This window comes from Chinchilla lanigera, unplaced genomic scaffold (assembly GCF_000276665.1).
Source record: "Chinchilla lanigera isolate Chin_1 unplaced genomic scaffold, ChiLan1.0 scaffold00019, whole genome shotgun sequence".
NCBI lineage: Eukaryota > Metazoa > Chordata > Mammalia > Rodentia > Chinchillidae > Chinchilla > Chinchilla lanigera.
Genome location: NW_004955420.1, coordinates 25,154,252 through 25,172,054, shown reverse-complemented (window position 1 = coordinate 25,172,054; position 17,803 = coordinate 25,154,252). Strand labels below are relative to the sequence as shown.

Below are 17,803 nucleotides of genomic sequence, written 5' to 3'. Positions count from 1 at the left end.
GGCGTGATGGCACATACCTGTAATCCCAGTACCCGGCAGGCTGAGGCAGGAGGATCATTGCAAATTCGAGGCCAGCCTGGGCTACAAAATGAGTTTAAGACCAGCCTGAATTGCATAGTGAGACCCTGTTTTGGAAAAAAAAAGCTCACTTTATAGCCTAGGCTGGTCTTGAACTCGCAAGGATCCTCCTGCCTCAGTCTCCCAAGTGCTGGGATTACAGGCATGTTGGGACTACAGGCATGTACCACCATGCCCAGCCTTAAATCTTAATTCTACAACATGTGAACATTAATTAAAAGCTTAAGAAAGAAGATCCTCGAGAGAGGAAAAAAAAAAACACCTCAGTGTATTATGTTGTTACCACTTTCAGTAGCAGAAACAGCAAACTAGCTATTTCTTTGGGTACATCTGGAGAAGGCTCCTGGTGCAACCACTTTGTCAATAAAAAGGGAAGGAGTGGTGGGAGAGGGAAGACAGAACAAAAAGACTTCCGGCCTATTCTACCAACTGTGTTTCAAAACTCTGGACTACATACAGGCTCTATGTGCTTCACTCAGAGGGAAGCAGAGCTGACAAAAACAAACCCCAGAAGAGTGGTGCTGAACCTGTGACATACGTGTTGTAGTAGGCACGGAGCCCTCGTCAGCACGCCAGCCACGGTGCTTCAATTGTTTTTTCTAAACTAAAACTTCAGTATTCAGGTTTAATTGCAGTATTGGCACAATGCAAAAAATAAGTCTCAGTCTCTAAAAGGTTTGCCATCACTGCCCTAAACTAGTCTGAGCATGGTGGCACACACCTATCTATAATCCCAGCTACTCAAAAGGCTGAGGTCCACTCCGGGCAACTTAGTAAAACTCTGCCTCAAAATAAAATTTTTAAAAAGGGACCGGGATGTAATTTAGGGGGAGAGGGCTCTGAGTTCCATTCCAAGTACTGGTCCCCCCACCAAAATAAACCAAGATAAAACATCCTGAACGAAAGTTCTTTCAGACATTACTAGGAATCAAGGGGCTTCCTACTCTCTGCACCTGGTCCACAAGGGTAACGCAGTCCTAGGAACTTCTCCCTAGTCCCCAACCTGATAGCCAGATTGTGCTAACAGAGCAACTTAACCACCTTCTCCGTAGAGATCTGCATTACAGGTTCTGAAAATCCCACCTCCATTACTGGTAAGTGAAACAAAGTCATTCTGCAAAAAATGGGATCATCAACTGAAAATTTTCATGACCCCTGACCCCACCCTCTGCAACTTACTTAATCCAACAAATACTCTACAACTTCTATTTTAACACAATACAGGACATCTATTATACCTTGAGGTTCAACGTTAATTTTAAGTCAGGCAGTAGCAGCAAATTAACTGCTCTCAATTGTACAAGCAGTCAGCAATGATTCAGGTTTGAGGTTCTCAAAAGGGAAGATTTGAGTTACACTCACCACACGATGGATGATGGAAGAGAGTACAAGATGACCAAGAGTAGAGAACAACACTGGAGGAAAACAGAGAAGGAAGGCTCTCATCGATGCTTATCTCATCATCACAAGCTTTTACTACCACACAGCAGGCTTCAAAGAACTCTCTGGCCATTATACACTTTCCCTTGGCCATTCCACACACTTTAATTTTCCAACAAGCAGCAATTTACTGATGACTCAAACCAGATTTGGCCACCTACCAGCTATTGCTATTCTGAATACTGAAGGATGCTCAAATTCCACACTGAACTTACTCCACACCTCCTACTGCTCTTTCCTTCATTCCCTAGACTGTGATGGAATCTTACCCACTCAAGCTAAAAGTGGGGGTGGTGGGCCTCTTCCTGACTCATTTGATTTGCTAAGTCATGAATTCTGCCTCCCAAATGTCTCTGCCCGACTGCTCAGTATCTGTTTGCCCGAACTATCATAATACTCTTCCATCTGATCTCTCCACACTCACTTTTTCAAACGGGCTTGTTTCAGAAGGACAAACAACTGACTGATTCTCTTACACTAAAAGCATTCATTGGCTGCCAAACACATATGTTAATCATATTAACAGGACACTAGAGATAGAACCTGGAGCCTCACACATGCTAGGCAAGGATCCTACTATTGAAGTACTCCCTAATTCTATCTTCCTTCCTTCCTACCTAACTTCCTTTCTTTCCTTTTTTTTTAGTACTGGGGATTAAAGCAGGGACCTCACAACATGCTCATTTTTTATTTTGAGATGGGGTCTCTGTAAATTGCTTAACTGCCCCAGGCTGGGCTTGAACTTGCAATCCTCTTACATCAGCTTTCTTGGGTGCTGGGATTACAGGTGTATACCACCAGATCTATCTTATTTACTTCTCCATATACACACAAACTCTCATCATACCAAAGTATTTTCACTGTTCTCTACATACATGTCTTGTTCTGCCTTTATGGCTTTGCAAAAAACTACTGTACCTGTTTCAAATACACAATCCTGGCAATCCTTAAACTACTGGTAAAAATGTTTTCTGTAGTATCTCCAGTGCATCTTCTTATACCATGGATCACTGTATTCTCAAACCATTTGTTTTAAATTTTGCCATTATGAGCCATATCCCAGCTAAGTTTGTTTGTTTTGTATGTATTTATTTTTGAGATAAGGTCTTGCTAAGTCACAGAGTTGCTCAGGCCAAGGTTAAACTTACAATCCTCCTCAGGCTTCCACAGTGAGGGAATTACAGACATGTGGTTACCATGCTCAGCTCTGTAGCATTTTTTAAATACACTTTCACTCGCTGTGTTGCTGCTTTATAGATTTGTCTATTTCCTTAGGCTGAACTTCCTGAACACCAGGCACAGGTTTTTTCTCTTTTGATCAGTTATACCTCTTTCAACTGGTAAACTCTGTGAATTAATGAAAACTTACTTGCACATACAGTTAGTTGACCTCTGAGGGGATTAAAATCTAAATGAAGACCTAAAGATGAACTATATGGGTCAGAAGAAATAAAGACTTTGCCCACAGGCACCTTTATAACTACTAAGATGCTAGCTAGGTGGATGCAATTATAAAATTTTAAGAAGGACAGATACACAAAGTCCTAGCTATCCAAGTTAGACTAGGACCTGATGACAGACTAGGATTTGCAAAAGAGACCCAAAGACTGACACCCCAAACTCCAGGTACGTGCTTCAGGGCAATGTTGCCCCAAAGAGCAATTCTCATTTGTTTTTTCATCTATTATGCCTGGACCAAAGAAAGGGCTTTGATTTGAATTTTTTCATTAGGAACACAAGAAAAGGGAGCTAAAAATGTAGCTCAGTGGTAAAATGTTTGCCTGGTATGCACAACTTCCTGGGTTCAATCCCTAGGACTACAAAACAAAAGAGAAAAGCCACATATATGCAAAAGAATTGTAAGAAAAAGTAAAGATGACAAATCAGAGATAAAAGCTTAAGAAGCTAAGATACAGAACATCTAGATAATTTTCTACAAGAGGCTTATGACATGGAAGCAGTGTAACCCTTAGGCACCTGTCTGTACAAAAAATTCCTACAGAACCTTCATATATTGTTTCTAGAAAGATATACAGCTATTCTGGGAAGCTAAAAATTTCTTAAAGAGCTAAACAGAAGTTTATCCTACGATCCAGCAATTTCATTTCTAGGTGTTTACCAAAAAAAAATTAAAGTGTATCCAAAGACTTGAACATAAATATTCATGTAGCATTATTAGTAACAGCCAAAGACTGGAAACAACGCAGACTGCATCAACTGGCAAATGGATAAATAAAATATGGTACACATTTTTACAACAGAGTATTATTCAGCCATAAAACAGAATGAAATCCAGATATATACTGCTACACCAAGGATGCACCTTGATAACATCATGCTAAATAAAAGAAGCCAGTCACAAAGAACTGTATATTGTATGATCTCATTTACATAAAATAAATGTCCACAACAGTCAAATTTATCAAGAAAATAGACTAGTGGTTGGGCTATAAGTGGGGATTAACTATAAATGGTATGAGAGATCTCACTGGGAGGATGGAAGTGTTTCAGGCATAGTGGCGCACATCTGTAATCCCGGGCACTCAGGAGGCTGAGGCAGGAGGATCGAAAGTTTGAGGTCAGTTTAGCAAGATATTGTTTCTTAATTAATTAATTAATTAATCTGTCTGTCCATCCTTTCTTGAGACAGGGTCTCACTACGCAGTTCAGGCTGGTCTTGAGCTCACTTTGTAGCCCAGGCTGGCTTTGAACTCACAATGATCCTGCCCGACCTCTGTACTTTTTTTTTTTTTGCACTTATTTGCATAAAATATCATAACCATGGCTCCAAAGAAAGTTAGTGATACCAGCAGTAAAGCTAAGAGAGGAAAACTGTGACAACTACAACAGAGTTAAAAAAAAAATCATTGCAAAATTTGTTAGGGTCCTAGGAAAATGATTTCTAAGTATAATTTTGGGGCCTTAAAGCCAATTATTTGTTTTTTCCATTATTTCTTATGGGAAAAGTATGTTCAGTTCGCAAACTTTTTGGTGTCTGAACACAAATTAGGAATGAATTGAGTTCAACAACTGAGGTATCACTGTATAGATAACTGGGAGTTCCAAGAAAAACAGCAATGGCACAAAAGCTTAATTTTTTTTTAAAATGGCTAAAATAGTTCCAGATTTGATGAAAACTATCAATCCATGAGGAAAGGAGAACCACAAGCAGGTTGAATGCAAAAAAAAAAAAAAAAAAAAAAAAAAGTATATCATAAAGTTTTGAAAACCAGTGATAAAAGAGGTAAAAAAGATATATAGAGGAACAAAGATAAGAATCATATTCTTGGGCCGGGGATGTAGCTCAGCAGTATAATGCCTGCCTGGCAAGCACAAGGCCCTGAGTTTGATTCTCTGTATAAAAAAAAACACAAGAAAGAATAATATTCCTTTTTCCTTGGTACTGGTGATGAGTCTGGGATCTTGTGCATGCCAGGCAAATGCTCTACACTAAAATACACCTCCAGCCAGCCCTTTTTAGTTAATGTCTAAATTACCTGGGCTGTCCTCAAACTTCTGATCCCTCTGCTTCTGCCTTCTGAGCAGCTGAGATCATAGGCATGTGCCACCACACTCAGCTACAATTATATTCTTATCCAAAAAAATTATAATTAGGAAAACAATATAATAACATCTTTTAAGTGTTAAAAAGGGAGGAAAATTTAGAATTTTATATCCAATGACAATATCATCCAAAATAAAAACTGAACATATTCCTGCCATTTAATCCAGCAATTATGCTTTTTGATATTTACTCAAATGAACTAAAAACTTATGTCCACATAAAAATCTGAATACAAATGTTTTCAGTATCTTTACTCATAACTACCAAAAGGTGGAAGAAAATAAGATCCTGCAGTAGATGATTGGATAAACTGGTACAGCCTGATAATGGAATACCATTCAGCACTAAAATGAAATGAAGGGGCTGGGGATATAGCTTAGTGACTAAGTGCCTGGCTAGCAAGCAGGAGGTCCTGAGTTCCTGAGTTCAATTCCCAATACAAAAAAAAAAAAAAGTTAAAATGAAATGAAACATGAGGAAACTTAAATGCATACAACTAAGTAAAAGACTTTTTACACAACGTAGAAAGGCCACATGCTGTATGATTCAAATTCTATGACATTTTGGAAAATGCAAACCATGTAAAAACATCAGTGGTCGTCAGGAAGTAGAATGGTGAAGCAGGAGGGAGGGCAGGATAAACAGAGCAGAGATGATTTTTTCCACTCCATTACTGTAGATTGAACTCAAGGGAGCACTGACCTACATCTGTATTCTGAATTTTACTTTGAGAAAAAGGACTTGCAAAATTATCCGGGGTGGCCTTGAAGTCACCTCAGCTCAAGCAGCTGGAATTTAGGCATGCGCCACCTCGCTTGGCAAACACAGAAGATTTTTAGTACAGTGAAACTATTCTGTATGATATTGCAATGGTGAAAATGTCATTATACATTTGTCAAAACCCACAGAATGTACAATACTGAGAACAAATCCCAATATTATGGTCCTTGGGTGGTAATTAAGCATCAATGCAACCATGCACTTTTCTGGTGCCAGATGCTGTCGGGGAGGCTATCCACACAGGTAGTAGTACACGTGAGCTCTGGAGTCTTGTTTCCAGATGCCTTTAATCTACTTCCTGCTCAATTTTGCTGTGCCAAAATAGAACTTATTTTAAAAATAGTTTGTGTTTAAAGGGGTAAGACCAGGGGGCTGGGGATTTAGCTCAGTGGCACAGCACCTGCCTGGCCCAAGGTCATGAGTTCGATTCCCAGTACTGGACAAAAAAAAATAATAATAATTTTCTTTTTTTTTTTGTTTTTGAGACAGGGTCCCATGATGGAGTACAGGCTTGCCTCAAAGTGGATTCTCTTGCTTCAGCCTCCTGAGTGCTAGGATTATAGGTGTGAGCTACCACACCCAGATGATAAATAACTTTTTCAACCAAACAAAAGCTGAGAGAATTCATCACCAGTAAATCTGATATATGAAAAGTATTAAAGAAAGTTCTTCAGGCTAAAGGAAAATGATTCCAGATGGAAACTCAAAGGTAAACACAGTACTCAGTTGTAAGTTTTAAATTTTCTTCCAGTTATCAGATTATTTTTGGGTGGTGCTAGGGACAGGACCTTAAGCCAACTAAGCATATGCTCTACCACTAAGATATATACCCAGCCCCATTAACAGATTTTGAAGGGTGGCATATTATATGATGGTAGACTATAATGAGATGTACAGGGTTACTGTAAATCTTAAACAATGATTTTTAAAGTTTTAGATCTCAGGTTCTCCGCAAATGCAAGGCCAACCTGGGCCACACAGTGAGTGCAAGGACAGCCTGAACTACACAGGGAGACACTGCTTCAAAAGCAACCATACACATACACCCCCCCACCAACAAACAAAGAAACACTAAGGACCCCAGAAAGCTTTTATTATATAGGAAATATCTATAATAATTCTTTAACCAGGCATGGTGGTATACACTTATAATCCCAGCTCACTGGGAGACTACAGCAGGAGGATCACAAGTTTGAGACTACCACGAGTAATTTAGCAAGATCCTGTCTCAAAAATTAAAAAAAAAAAAAAAAAAAAGGGATGGAGATATAACTTAATACAAAGGCCCTGAGTTCAATCCTCAATACCACAAAACAAAACACATTAGAGCTAGGCATGGTGGCCAGTGAACACCTGTAATCTAGTATTCAAGGAGAGGCAAGGAGGATCATGAGTTTGAGGCCAGCTTGGACTATATAACTACATACCAAGTTCAAAGACAGCCTATACTACATAGTAAGACTTTGTCTCAAAGAAAGAAAAAACTTCGTATTAGAAATTATATTCAAAATGAAAGTATTCATTTATTTAAAAAGAATCTTAAGCCATGTGTGGTAGCACATGCCCATAATCCTAGTACTTGGGAGGCTGAGGCAGGAGGATCGTCCTGAGCTCAGGTCAGCATGGGAACATAGTGAGTTCAAGGTCAGTCTGAACTACACAGTGAGATTGTCTCAAAAAACAGAAAACAAGCCAGGTGTGGTGGTGCACATGAGGCAGGATCGCCACAAGTTTGAGGCCAGCCTGGGTTACATAGTGAGTTGAAGGCCAGCTTTCACTACAAAGCAGGACTGTGTCTCAAAAAAATACTATCAATAAATTTTGTGAAAAATAAGTACTTTCTGAAGCTAAAGAAATTTAGGGCCAGGAAGTGCAGTTCAATGGTACAGAGCTTGCTAGCATCCCAAAAACCATGGGTTCAATGCCCAGCATCAAAAAAAAAAAAAAAAAATTGATTCAATTCATAAGATTGGAAAGTGTTACAGTTTGGAAGTCTGTTTAACATCTTGCCTAGCAGAAGAAAGATGATTTGTGACTTATGAGCAACAAAGGCATATGTTTTAGTGTTATTAGGAAAGTAATTTTTATTCTTATTTTTTCTTTTCCAATCATGCCTCTTTTTACCTGCCAAATTTAAAACTGCTGAGGAAAATACTCTTGACCTTGCATGGATCCCTTAAAATGGTCCTGAGACACTGAGAAATCCCAAACCAAAATTTGAAAACCACAGCGTTGGAACACCCATTAAATACTAAGTAAAACAAAGAAGTATGGCTAATAGGCCAAAAGAACAGTCGGGGTAGAAGGGAGGTGCTACTTGAATGATATATTTACTACAAATGTCAACGGATTAAACATACCAATATCTCCCAACTTTTAAAGTTGACTAACCAACTTAATAATTTGTCACTCTGCCATCTATTTTCTTAACTACACAAAATGGTGTTAAGCTTAACCCTAATTTTGAACTTGTATTTTGGCATATTTAGTTACACTGTAAACTAGAACAATTTCCCACAGAAAGCTGAACACATCCACGTATTTTTCCACTACTGTCACAGTGAATACTGTAATCACTTTAGGGTTTGCTAGCCTTTCCAGAATTCACTGTACTCATTTACTGTAACTAACTCCAGGTCAGGAGTTTAGAAACTACGCCCTTGCCTATAACATGTTACTTTCAGTGTATATTTGTGCATGTATACACACATACACACAATCAGTGAAGGAATCTAACCTAGAAACTACTTTCTTTACAGGGTGCTGACCTCCCAGCCTGGACTACTGCATCTTCAGTACAAATTGTGCTCTAATTCTGTTGTCTTCCTATGGTTGATCCTATCCAACTCAACCAGATTTCACTTAACTTTTCATTTTCTACTTGGGAGTGTTAGAACAATGCATTCAGTACCTTTGGCTTTCACAAACCTGCTAAATCAGAACTGGGGAAAATCAACACTGAGTTGCTCATTTTTAATTTTGCCAAGAATGGTAATTTTTTTTTTTTTTTTTGTCTTTTTGAGACAGGGTCTCACTATGCAGTGCAGGCTGGCTTGAACTCACCTATGTAGCCCAGGTTGGCCTAGAACTCAACAATGATCCTCCTGCCTCAGCCTCCTAAGTGCTGAGATTACAGGCTTGTGCCACCACGCCCGGCAAGAGTAGTAACTTTTTAAAAAAGCAAAACACAACCACTAAGAACAATATTTTAACCCCCCAAAAGCAAATCAAAAAGCGGTTTCAAGATAATAAATCTAAGGAAAACTTACATTATCCTCTCTTCTCTTGTACCATGGAAAAATGCACAAGGATATTCTCAAATAATCCCAGGATTTGGGGATGAAAGTCCCTGGGTCACATGAGGGCTGGCAGGATCTGAGACTTAAAAAGGACAGTTCTCAAGATCTTAACTCTTATTCAAAGCCTAATTCAAATACTACCTTCTCTCTAAAATTTTCTTTGATTTCCTCTTAATAGTATAGCTTTTCCCTCTCTATAAATACCTCTAGCACTTAAGTCCAAACCACACTTAACTATAAAACCATGTAATACTGCATACTTTTCAAACCTTACTGTTGTGGTTTGGATCTTAAACCACTCTGGCCATGGGGGGAAGGCTTGGTTGCTGGCTAATGGCACTATTAAGAAGATAGGTTATTCTGGGGTGTGTGCTTGAGGGGTACATTTCTCTTTGCCTTTCTGGCTACCATGACATGAGCAGTTTTACTCCACTATGTGCTCCCTGGCCTGATGTTCTGCCTCTCCACAGGTCTAAAGTAACAGGCCACACAATCAAGGTGTGAAACTATGAGCCTAAACTAACTGCTTTTTCCTGAGTTATTTATTTCAGGCACAGCATTCTGTCACAGTGACAGAAAGCCAGCTAATGCCTTCACCTTTCCTATCACTGAGAACTTATGTTGCGTAGGAACTCAGACGGATATTAAGTAGCCAAATGTAAAATGGAATGAGATTAACCTCAGATCTGTGTGATCTGAATGTGTACTTGGATCCAATGCACAAGGTTGAAGAGTATCACTCAGGCTTTGGCTTTTGGTTATAATACTTCTAACACTAATTCTCAAACACACATGCACCCATGGTAACAGGAATAGAGATCAGGCATAAACTGGTAAATATATTCATTTTTGAGTGGTATGGATATAGTAAGGTTTAGAGTTTACACACCTCTCACAGTCAGAAACAAACAGCTAATACCATCCTTACTTAGGCTTACATGTGTATGTATCTTGACTAAGATATTCAGATTCTTATCTAGAAGGTGTGGGATATGGACTAGGATTTTGCATGTTTAATAGGTGATGGCTAGCCAGGTATGGTGGCACACACCTATAATGTCAGCAGGCTGGGAGGCTGAGGCAGGAGGATTCCAAATTGAAGCCCAGGCTGGGCCACTGAGTGCGACTGATCCCCTACCCCCAAAAAAGGTTGGGAATGTAGCTCAGTGCAAAGGCCCTGGGTTCAATCCCCAGTACTGGAAAACCAAACAAACAAAAACAAAGAAAAGGTGATGTCTGGTGCTACTTGGTCTACAGAGGTACTACAACATGCTTACTGCTTACTGCTCAGCCCCACAAGTCAACCTCCTCAGTCTATCACCACTGAGGAGCTTTCCTTTTTAAACTGGGAGACAGTCTCATGAAGTTGCCCAGGCTGGGCAACAACTCCTGCCTCAGTCTTTCAGAGTGCTGGGATTATAAACCAGTATCATCAGAAAGCTTTCTAAAAGTAAAGTCTAACTGTATCCTGCTCAAACCACTTCAACAGTTTTCTACCACGTATGTGGGCAAGGAGTAGAGGTTTAATGCTGAATATGACACATAAACCTGCCCTTTTACTTGAGTCCTAATTCTCACTTGGCTGTTTCAATGAACTGATCTCCTAGCACAAAGCCTTCACGTGAGAAAGGGTGTGGTGATGCACACCTCTGTTCCCAGCATTCCGAGAGGCTGAGGCAGGAGGATCTCAACTTTGAGCTCACCCTGGACAATTTAGCAAGACCCTGTCTCAAAGTAGAAAATAAAATTTTAGTATATGTACTCCCAAAGCAAACACACACACAGGGGCCAGGGATATAGCTCAGTGGCATTAAGCGCCTGCCTGGCAGGTACAAGGTCCTGAGTTCAATTCCTGGTACTCAAAACAAAATAAAACACATACACATACAAAAAGAAAATGTAAAAAGGGCTAGAGGTGTAGCACAAAGACCTTGGATTCAAACTCTAATACTCAAACAAACAAAAAACACAACACAACGGGGGGGGGGGGCACTTTATCCCCAAACATTAAATAAGCAATATGCTTATTCTTCATTTGCTTTGAAGGTCTAACTTAATATACACACATCTGAACAAAAGAGTGAGTCATGATTAATGGCTAAAGTGCTAAACCTGGTGTAAAAGAAGATAAATTCTATACACTCACTGCTCCCACAGGACTAGGGATCAAATCCAGGGGAGTTACATCCCCAGCCACCCCCCCCCTTTTTGAGGATCTTGCTTAACCCTCCCACAAGTACTGCGATTATAGATATGTGACATGGCCCCTACCTTCCAACATCCCTCGCTAACTTGATCCCAGAGCTCAGGTATATTGCTATAGTACAGGTCACAATCCCTGTTTATTTTTCAAAAGATGTAACCTACATAGCCTCAGAGGTATGAATGAGGGCGCTGTGGCTCTTTGCTAGTTTGTAAGTTTATAGATAATTCAAAGAGCAGTGGCCTAGCATATTCCTAAACAACTCAAGAAAATATGGTAGCATGGCAGCTGGTGTCAAGTGGCCAAGTGATTTAAGAGAGTCATTTGAAATTTAATGAGTTCCACATGGATTCAACTTAATTGTAGATCTTTTTGGCAAACATTAAACACATGGTGAAGAAAGAAAAGTATTTCCTAATTATAAAAGAAGGTATAATCTATTTCTAATTCTCTTATCTTTCACTCTGCAGCACCTTCCTTTCTTCCCTCTTTCATCTGTCCCTCCTAACTAGTAACTCATTTTCAAACTAAAAAAATATATTATTCATGTTTTAAAAGAGTGGTCTGTATTCAGTTATGATACCACACCCTTCAAGATAGCTGAGTCTTGTTACAAGTAGAAAAAGTAAGGATTCTTTTTTTTTTTTGGTCTTTTTGAGACAGGGTCTCACTGTGCAGTACAGGCTGGGCTTGAGCTCACTCACCCAGGCTGGTCTCAAACTTGCAATGATCCTCCTGCCTCTGCCTCCTGAGTGCTGGGATTACAGGCATGTGCCACCATGCCCGGCCAGGGATTCTTTTAACTCAGTTACTGAGTATATGATTTATATGACCTCAAATCCCAATTATTGTCTGTCAAAGGCAGAGATGAGGAACAAGCTCTTTCCTCTTTTTTGGAGACAGGATTTTGTTATGTAGTTCAAACTGGCTTTAAACTCATGTCAATCCTCCCCCCTCAGAGAGTGCTGGGATTACAGGTGTGTACCACTATGCACAGCTGCTTCTTTTTTGTTCTAGTATTTCCACAATAAATAATCTCTGTCTCAAACTGTTTTTACCCAGTCATATTTTATTGGTACATTTTAGGTATAACATAATGATCACATTCATCACAGAAAATCTGTGATGATATAACATGATACAACTTTGGTTTTTTTCCCATTCCCCTACCCTCCCTTCAAGTACTCCTCCCCTCCCCATTTATAAAAGCTTTGTTCCCATTTCTTTCCTTATTTTTTCTTTTTTAAAATTTCTCCTTCTTTCCTCCCCCTCCTCCCTCCTCCCTCATTTGAACATTTTCTTCCTTTCATAATACCTATTATACACTTCGGTCCTTATTTACACTTTGGATTTCTTACACCAGAGAAACAATGCAGTATTTACATATGTGTGTCCAATTTATTTCCTTAAGAGTATGCTCTCAAGGTGCATCCATTTACCTAGAAATGTCTCAAGCTTATTCTTTATGGCAGAGTAGTACTCGATTGCAAAAACAAAAACAAAAAACCACCCACATACATCTTCCTTTTAAAAGGAAAGGAAGGTAGTTTTATATGCCTTTGTAAGTTTTAATGTAACCAGTTTAACTTCATTCCATACCCCCAACAAGACATTAAACCACACCATGCATAGTATTCAGTTTAAAGAGCCAAAACACATGTAGATAGAAACCATCTATCCATCCACCTCACCATCAAGAAGAATGCACATCAACACAGACTAGGAAGTAAAGAATTAAGGTATGCTAAAGAACTTATAAAAGATTATCAGTATTATGACTATCCTGTGGCCTTTCTCATTCTCCCTCTCCACCTTCTGCTACTGTTCTTAGTGCCAACTTGTTTTCAAACCCTTCTCCTGTATCTATATCATTTAAATGAGTACAGCTAGTATACATCTGAATTCTTCAAAGTCTAAGGATTTCACTTCCACCTTGACACATGAACTTTCACATGTTCTTCACAATAAGGAAAAAAATCAGAATGACAGAAAACACTCTCAAATGATCAGGAAACATATATGTAAACCATACTCACCTTCATGGGGTTTTCATCATATGTTGGGGTTCCCAGGTCCATCTCAGCTTCATGCTCAAGGCTGGCATCATCTCCTGGGCTTTCCCAAGTAGGTGGATCCCACTGAGTCTGCCTAGAAGGAGATTAAGAACAGCCATGCTGTCATGGCTAGAAAACAGAAACCTGCCACAGGCATCTGCTCATATACACATAAAATACAGTACACAGCCGGGCGTGGTGGCACACGCCTGTAATCCCAGCACTCGGGAGGCTGAATCAGGAGGATTGCTGTGAGTTCGAGGCCAGCCTGGGCTACAAAGTGAGCTCAGGGCCAGCCTGAACTGCATAGCGAGACCCTGTCTCAAAAAGACAAAAACAGGGGCTGGGGATTTAGCTCCACGGCACAGCGCCTGCCTGGCAAGTGCAAGGCTGTGAGTTCGATTCCCAGTACCAGAAACAAAACAAAACAAAAAAGATGTAAGTAACAGTTTTTGGGGCTGGGGATTTAGCTCAGTGGCTCAGTGCCTGCCTGGCAAGCACAAGGTCATGAGTTCGATTCCCAGTACCGGAAAAAAAACAACAAAAAAAGACAAAAACAAAACAAAAAACAATATACAGTGGACTGCAGAATAAGTCAGCACTATGAGGCTGACATAGAACATCTTGTCTACCTCTCATCCAGCTATTAATGTCCTAGAAACGATTCAGAAAAGCTTAAGAAGTGGAGCAGGTATCAGCCTATGCTATCCTTAGGTCAAGACCTAGTATATACTCGGAACAAAATACAGTAAGTCAAACCATAATGCAGTCCTTGACCATGTAAGAAAACTGTCCCTTGCTTTTAGAAATATCCATCCTATACTGGGGATTAAACCTAAGGAATGCTGAGCTGCATCCCCAGCCCTCATTTTGAGATAGCCTAAGGTGACCGTGAATTCCTGATCCTCTTACCTCAGCCTCTCAAGTAGCTAGGGTTACAGGTCTTCGCCACCACACACTGCAGGAGTGTTGACTGTAATTTTGCCCCTCTGGTTTAATGACTGACAGGATGTGCAGGTTAAAACCATGTGCTCTCTGCTAAAAATATTCTTAACTGACTGCAAAAAAGGACTTAGCTATATTAACTCACTAAACATTTGTAGCTGCTCTGAAAATAAGCAAAGATTTCTTTTTTCTTTGGGTACCAGGAATTGAACTCAGTGTCTTGAGCTTGCCAGGCAGGCGCTGTGCTGCTGAGCTAAATCCCTGGCCAAAGATTTATGATTTAAAGTTTGATCTATGGGGTAAAAACTGGAACTAAGGGTATTCATATTCAGGAGTCTGAAGTCAGGTGTCACAGGGAATGCTATGAGGACAGTCATCAATCTTTAGTCAACAACACTAAAGGCATCTATGCGATACACATCAATTTATAAATGACCATGATAACAGCTTAAATGTAACCTACAGAACTAGGTAAAAAACATCATCAAGATTTCTACTGATTTTTTTTTTTTTTTTGATATTGGGAATTGAACTCAGGACCCTGCACTTGCCAGGCAGGTGCTGTGCCACTGAGCTGTATTACTGGCCCTTCTACTGAAATGTATGAGCCAAAGCCATGATTTTATTATGAACACTACACAGATACATATAAATGTCTGTTCATAGGTGCCGCTAGGGAAAATCTACCAAAAAATGGAAAAGATACACATATAAATAAGAAATAGGATTGGGGGTTGCGGGGGATAGCAGTAAACCAAAAAGCTTGTTTTGGTGTTAGAAAACAAAGTTTTGGTTAAATTTCTAGACACTAGTTTTTAAAAATCAGTACACATTCAGTTAGCAACATAATAAAGGCTCATTTTATAAAGATAATGTTAACAAGAGTAATGAAGGGTTTTCTAAGCAGAAAGCACAAAGTGAGAATATGTGACTTTACAAAAATGTTAAACTTCTTTATGCCATGAGATACCAAAGACAAAAATGTTTGCAATATTCTGATGAAGAGATATAATGGAGACCAATGAGATGTCCAAAAAAAACAACTCACAAAAGAAACAAAGGTCTGTAATCTAATAAAGATGTTCCATTTAATAATAAAAGAATTGGAAATGAAAGTGATTTCTCACTTATTAGACAAGATGAAGAGATGACAAGAGGAAAAAAGCATTTTTTTTCTGCACACTTATTTGTGGAAGTCTACATTTATACACACTTTTATTTTTATTTTATTTTTGGTATCCAGAATCGAACTCAGGACTTCATGCTTGCCAGGCATGTGCTGTGCCTCTGAGCTATATCCTTGGCCCTGTACAAACTTTTAGAAATAATAAACTGAGGTGCGTGTGGTAGCACATGCTTGTAATCCCAGTACTGTGGGAGGCTGAGGCAGGAGGATTCTGAGCTTGAACCCTGTCCAGGCAGGGATCAAGGATCATCTTAGTAAGATCCTATGTCAAGGTAAAAAAGGGCTATGGATGTGGCTCACTGTGAAGGCCCTGGGTTCAATTCCCAGCACTGGAAGGAAGGGAGGGAGGATGGGAAAAGGAAGATAGGGGAAGGGAAAGAATAGAAAGTGGAGATAAAATAAAGAGAGATGACCACAACAAAACAAACCCTGACAAATTTCCCAACATAAAACGTGTATCTGTTTTGCCTAACTACTTCACCTGTAAGAATCTACTTGGGATTGGGAATGTAGTTTAGTGATAGAGCACTTCCTTATCATTGGCAAGGCCCTGTGTTTAACACATTCCCACCGGTGGTACACGGTGGTCTGATTATTACAGGTCAGTTAGGTAGAAATACTATAGACAGTCAGACAGGACTGGGACTTGAAGAGGTCAGTGTATAAGACAACTGTGGCTGGAGAGGTATTCACTGAATGCCAGCCTTCAAGAAAAACAACTACTCATCTATATACTTCCCCTAGGGATGAAAAGCTGTGATTGACTTTGTAACTTTGTATTGTTTGTATTGTTCTTTTGCTATTTTGTAAATGGTTGTTTGTTAATGTTTTCCTTTTATTTTTAAAAGAAAAAAAGAAAAGAAAAAGAAAAACTGTGATTGATATTCTAAGTTGGCATCAATCACCTTGGCGTAGGGGACCAAACTTCCTTACCAACCTCTTCCAGAAAAGTCCATGTCTGCCCATGTGCTCTTGCTATGTGACTTGTTTCCCCATTTGATCTCCATTTAATCAATACTACCCAAGTGACTATACCTGTTGTATACTTATTAGCTGACCATAGTTTTGTCCCACCTCACACCCATCCTATGATTTGCCATTGGATCAATATTACCTAAGCAACTGTATCTGTAATCTTATAGACTGGTTATAGTTCTGTCCCACCTTAAGCCTGACTCGGCTTATGGGTTTGCTCAATAAACCACCCTTGAGAAGCGGGGTTGATGGGCAACTCACTTTCCAGGCCCCCTTTTGTCCCTCTTACAAGATTTTCTTTCTCTCAATAAATTCTTCCTACTGTTAACCTCCATTGTTCCTAGAGTTTATTACTTGATTTTAGAGAACACGAACTTGGCGTTCCTTTCCCTTATATCATACTTTTATCTCATCACCCCTTTTAGTCTTTTTACTAATAAAATTAATAAAAAGCCACCAGATGGGACAGTGAGGCACATACCGCTGGTGGTTGAAGCCATCCAGCAGCATGGGAAACATGTTAATTCCTAACACTGGAAAACAAAACGAAAGAATTATTTAAAAATTATGTTTCTGAGAATGTCTGGGATTAGATCCACCTGATATAGTAAGGGAGGGTTAAACAAAACTCAGCAGCCCGCCACCTTTACTGGTAAATGAAGCGGACTACAAAACATACAAAACAAATGACATAAGATTATATACTGATGAATGTACACACATATGCAGAAAGCACACAGATCTATATAAACTATGCAGCTAAAGAGGTATTTTTTTAATCTTGTTTTGGTAGTAGAAATTGAATTCAGGCACTCACAAATGCAAGCACACAATTTACTACACCACACTCCCAGATCTATCTAAAAAGGTGTTTTTAAAAAACGTTAAACAGCAATGAGTAGTCATCTTCCCAATATATTTATTTCCTTATTAATACTCTCTTCCACTGTTACGTTTTGTGCAGTAAGTCTACATATTTTTTGTCCAAATAAAACAATCCTATTTTGGCTTTTTGGACTGACGACTCACTCCCGGCCTCATCGTTCCCTGGAAGGAGGGCTTCCGGCGCACAAGGAGCTGGGGGTGGGGAGCGCCAGCCTTCTGGCTGGCTTGCTTCCTGCCTGCTGGCTCCCGGAGGATGGGCCATGTGGCGGTGAGCGCTATTGCGCGCCGGCCCTTAGGCCGGCCGCCGCCGCCGCTCCATTGAGATCTATCATGACACAGAGAAACAGTGACACAATTGGCCCACCATGCACCGACTGCAGTTGCCCACCCACG

The 17,803-nt window shown here is 39.8% G+C and overlaps 1 protein-coding gene across 1 annotated transcript in view; it reads right to left on the bottom strand.

Annotated features, from left to right (window-relative positions):
- Setd2 (SET domain containing 2) overlaps window positions 1-17,803 on the bottom strand; it is a gene marked incomplete at its 5' end in the record, with an annotated part of 107,785 nt that overhangs the window by 6,356 nt on the left and 83,626 nt on the right. Inside the window, 1 exon segment of the mRNA XM_013513427.1 lies at window positions 13,402-13,513. Within this exon segment, the coding sequence (XP_013368881.1) occupies window positions 13,402-13,513 (112 nt within the window).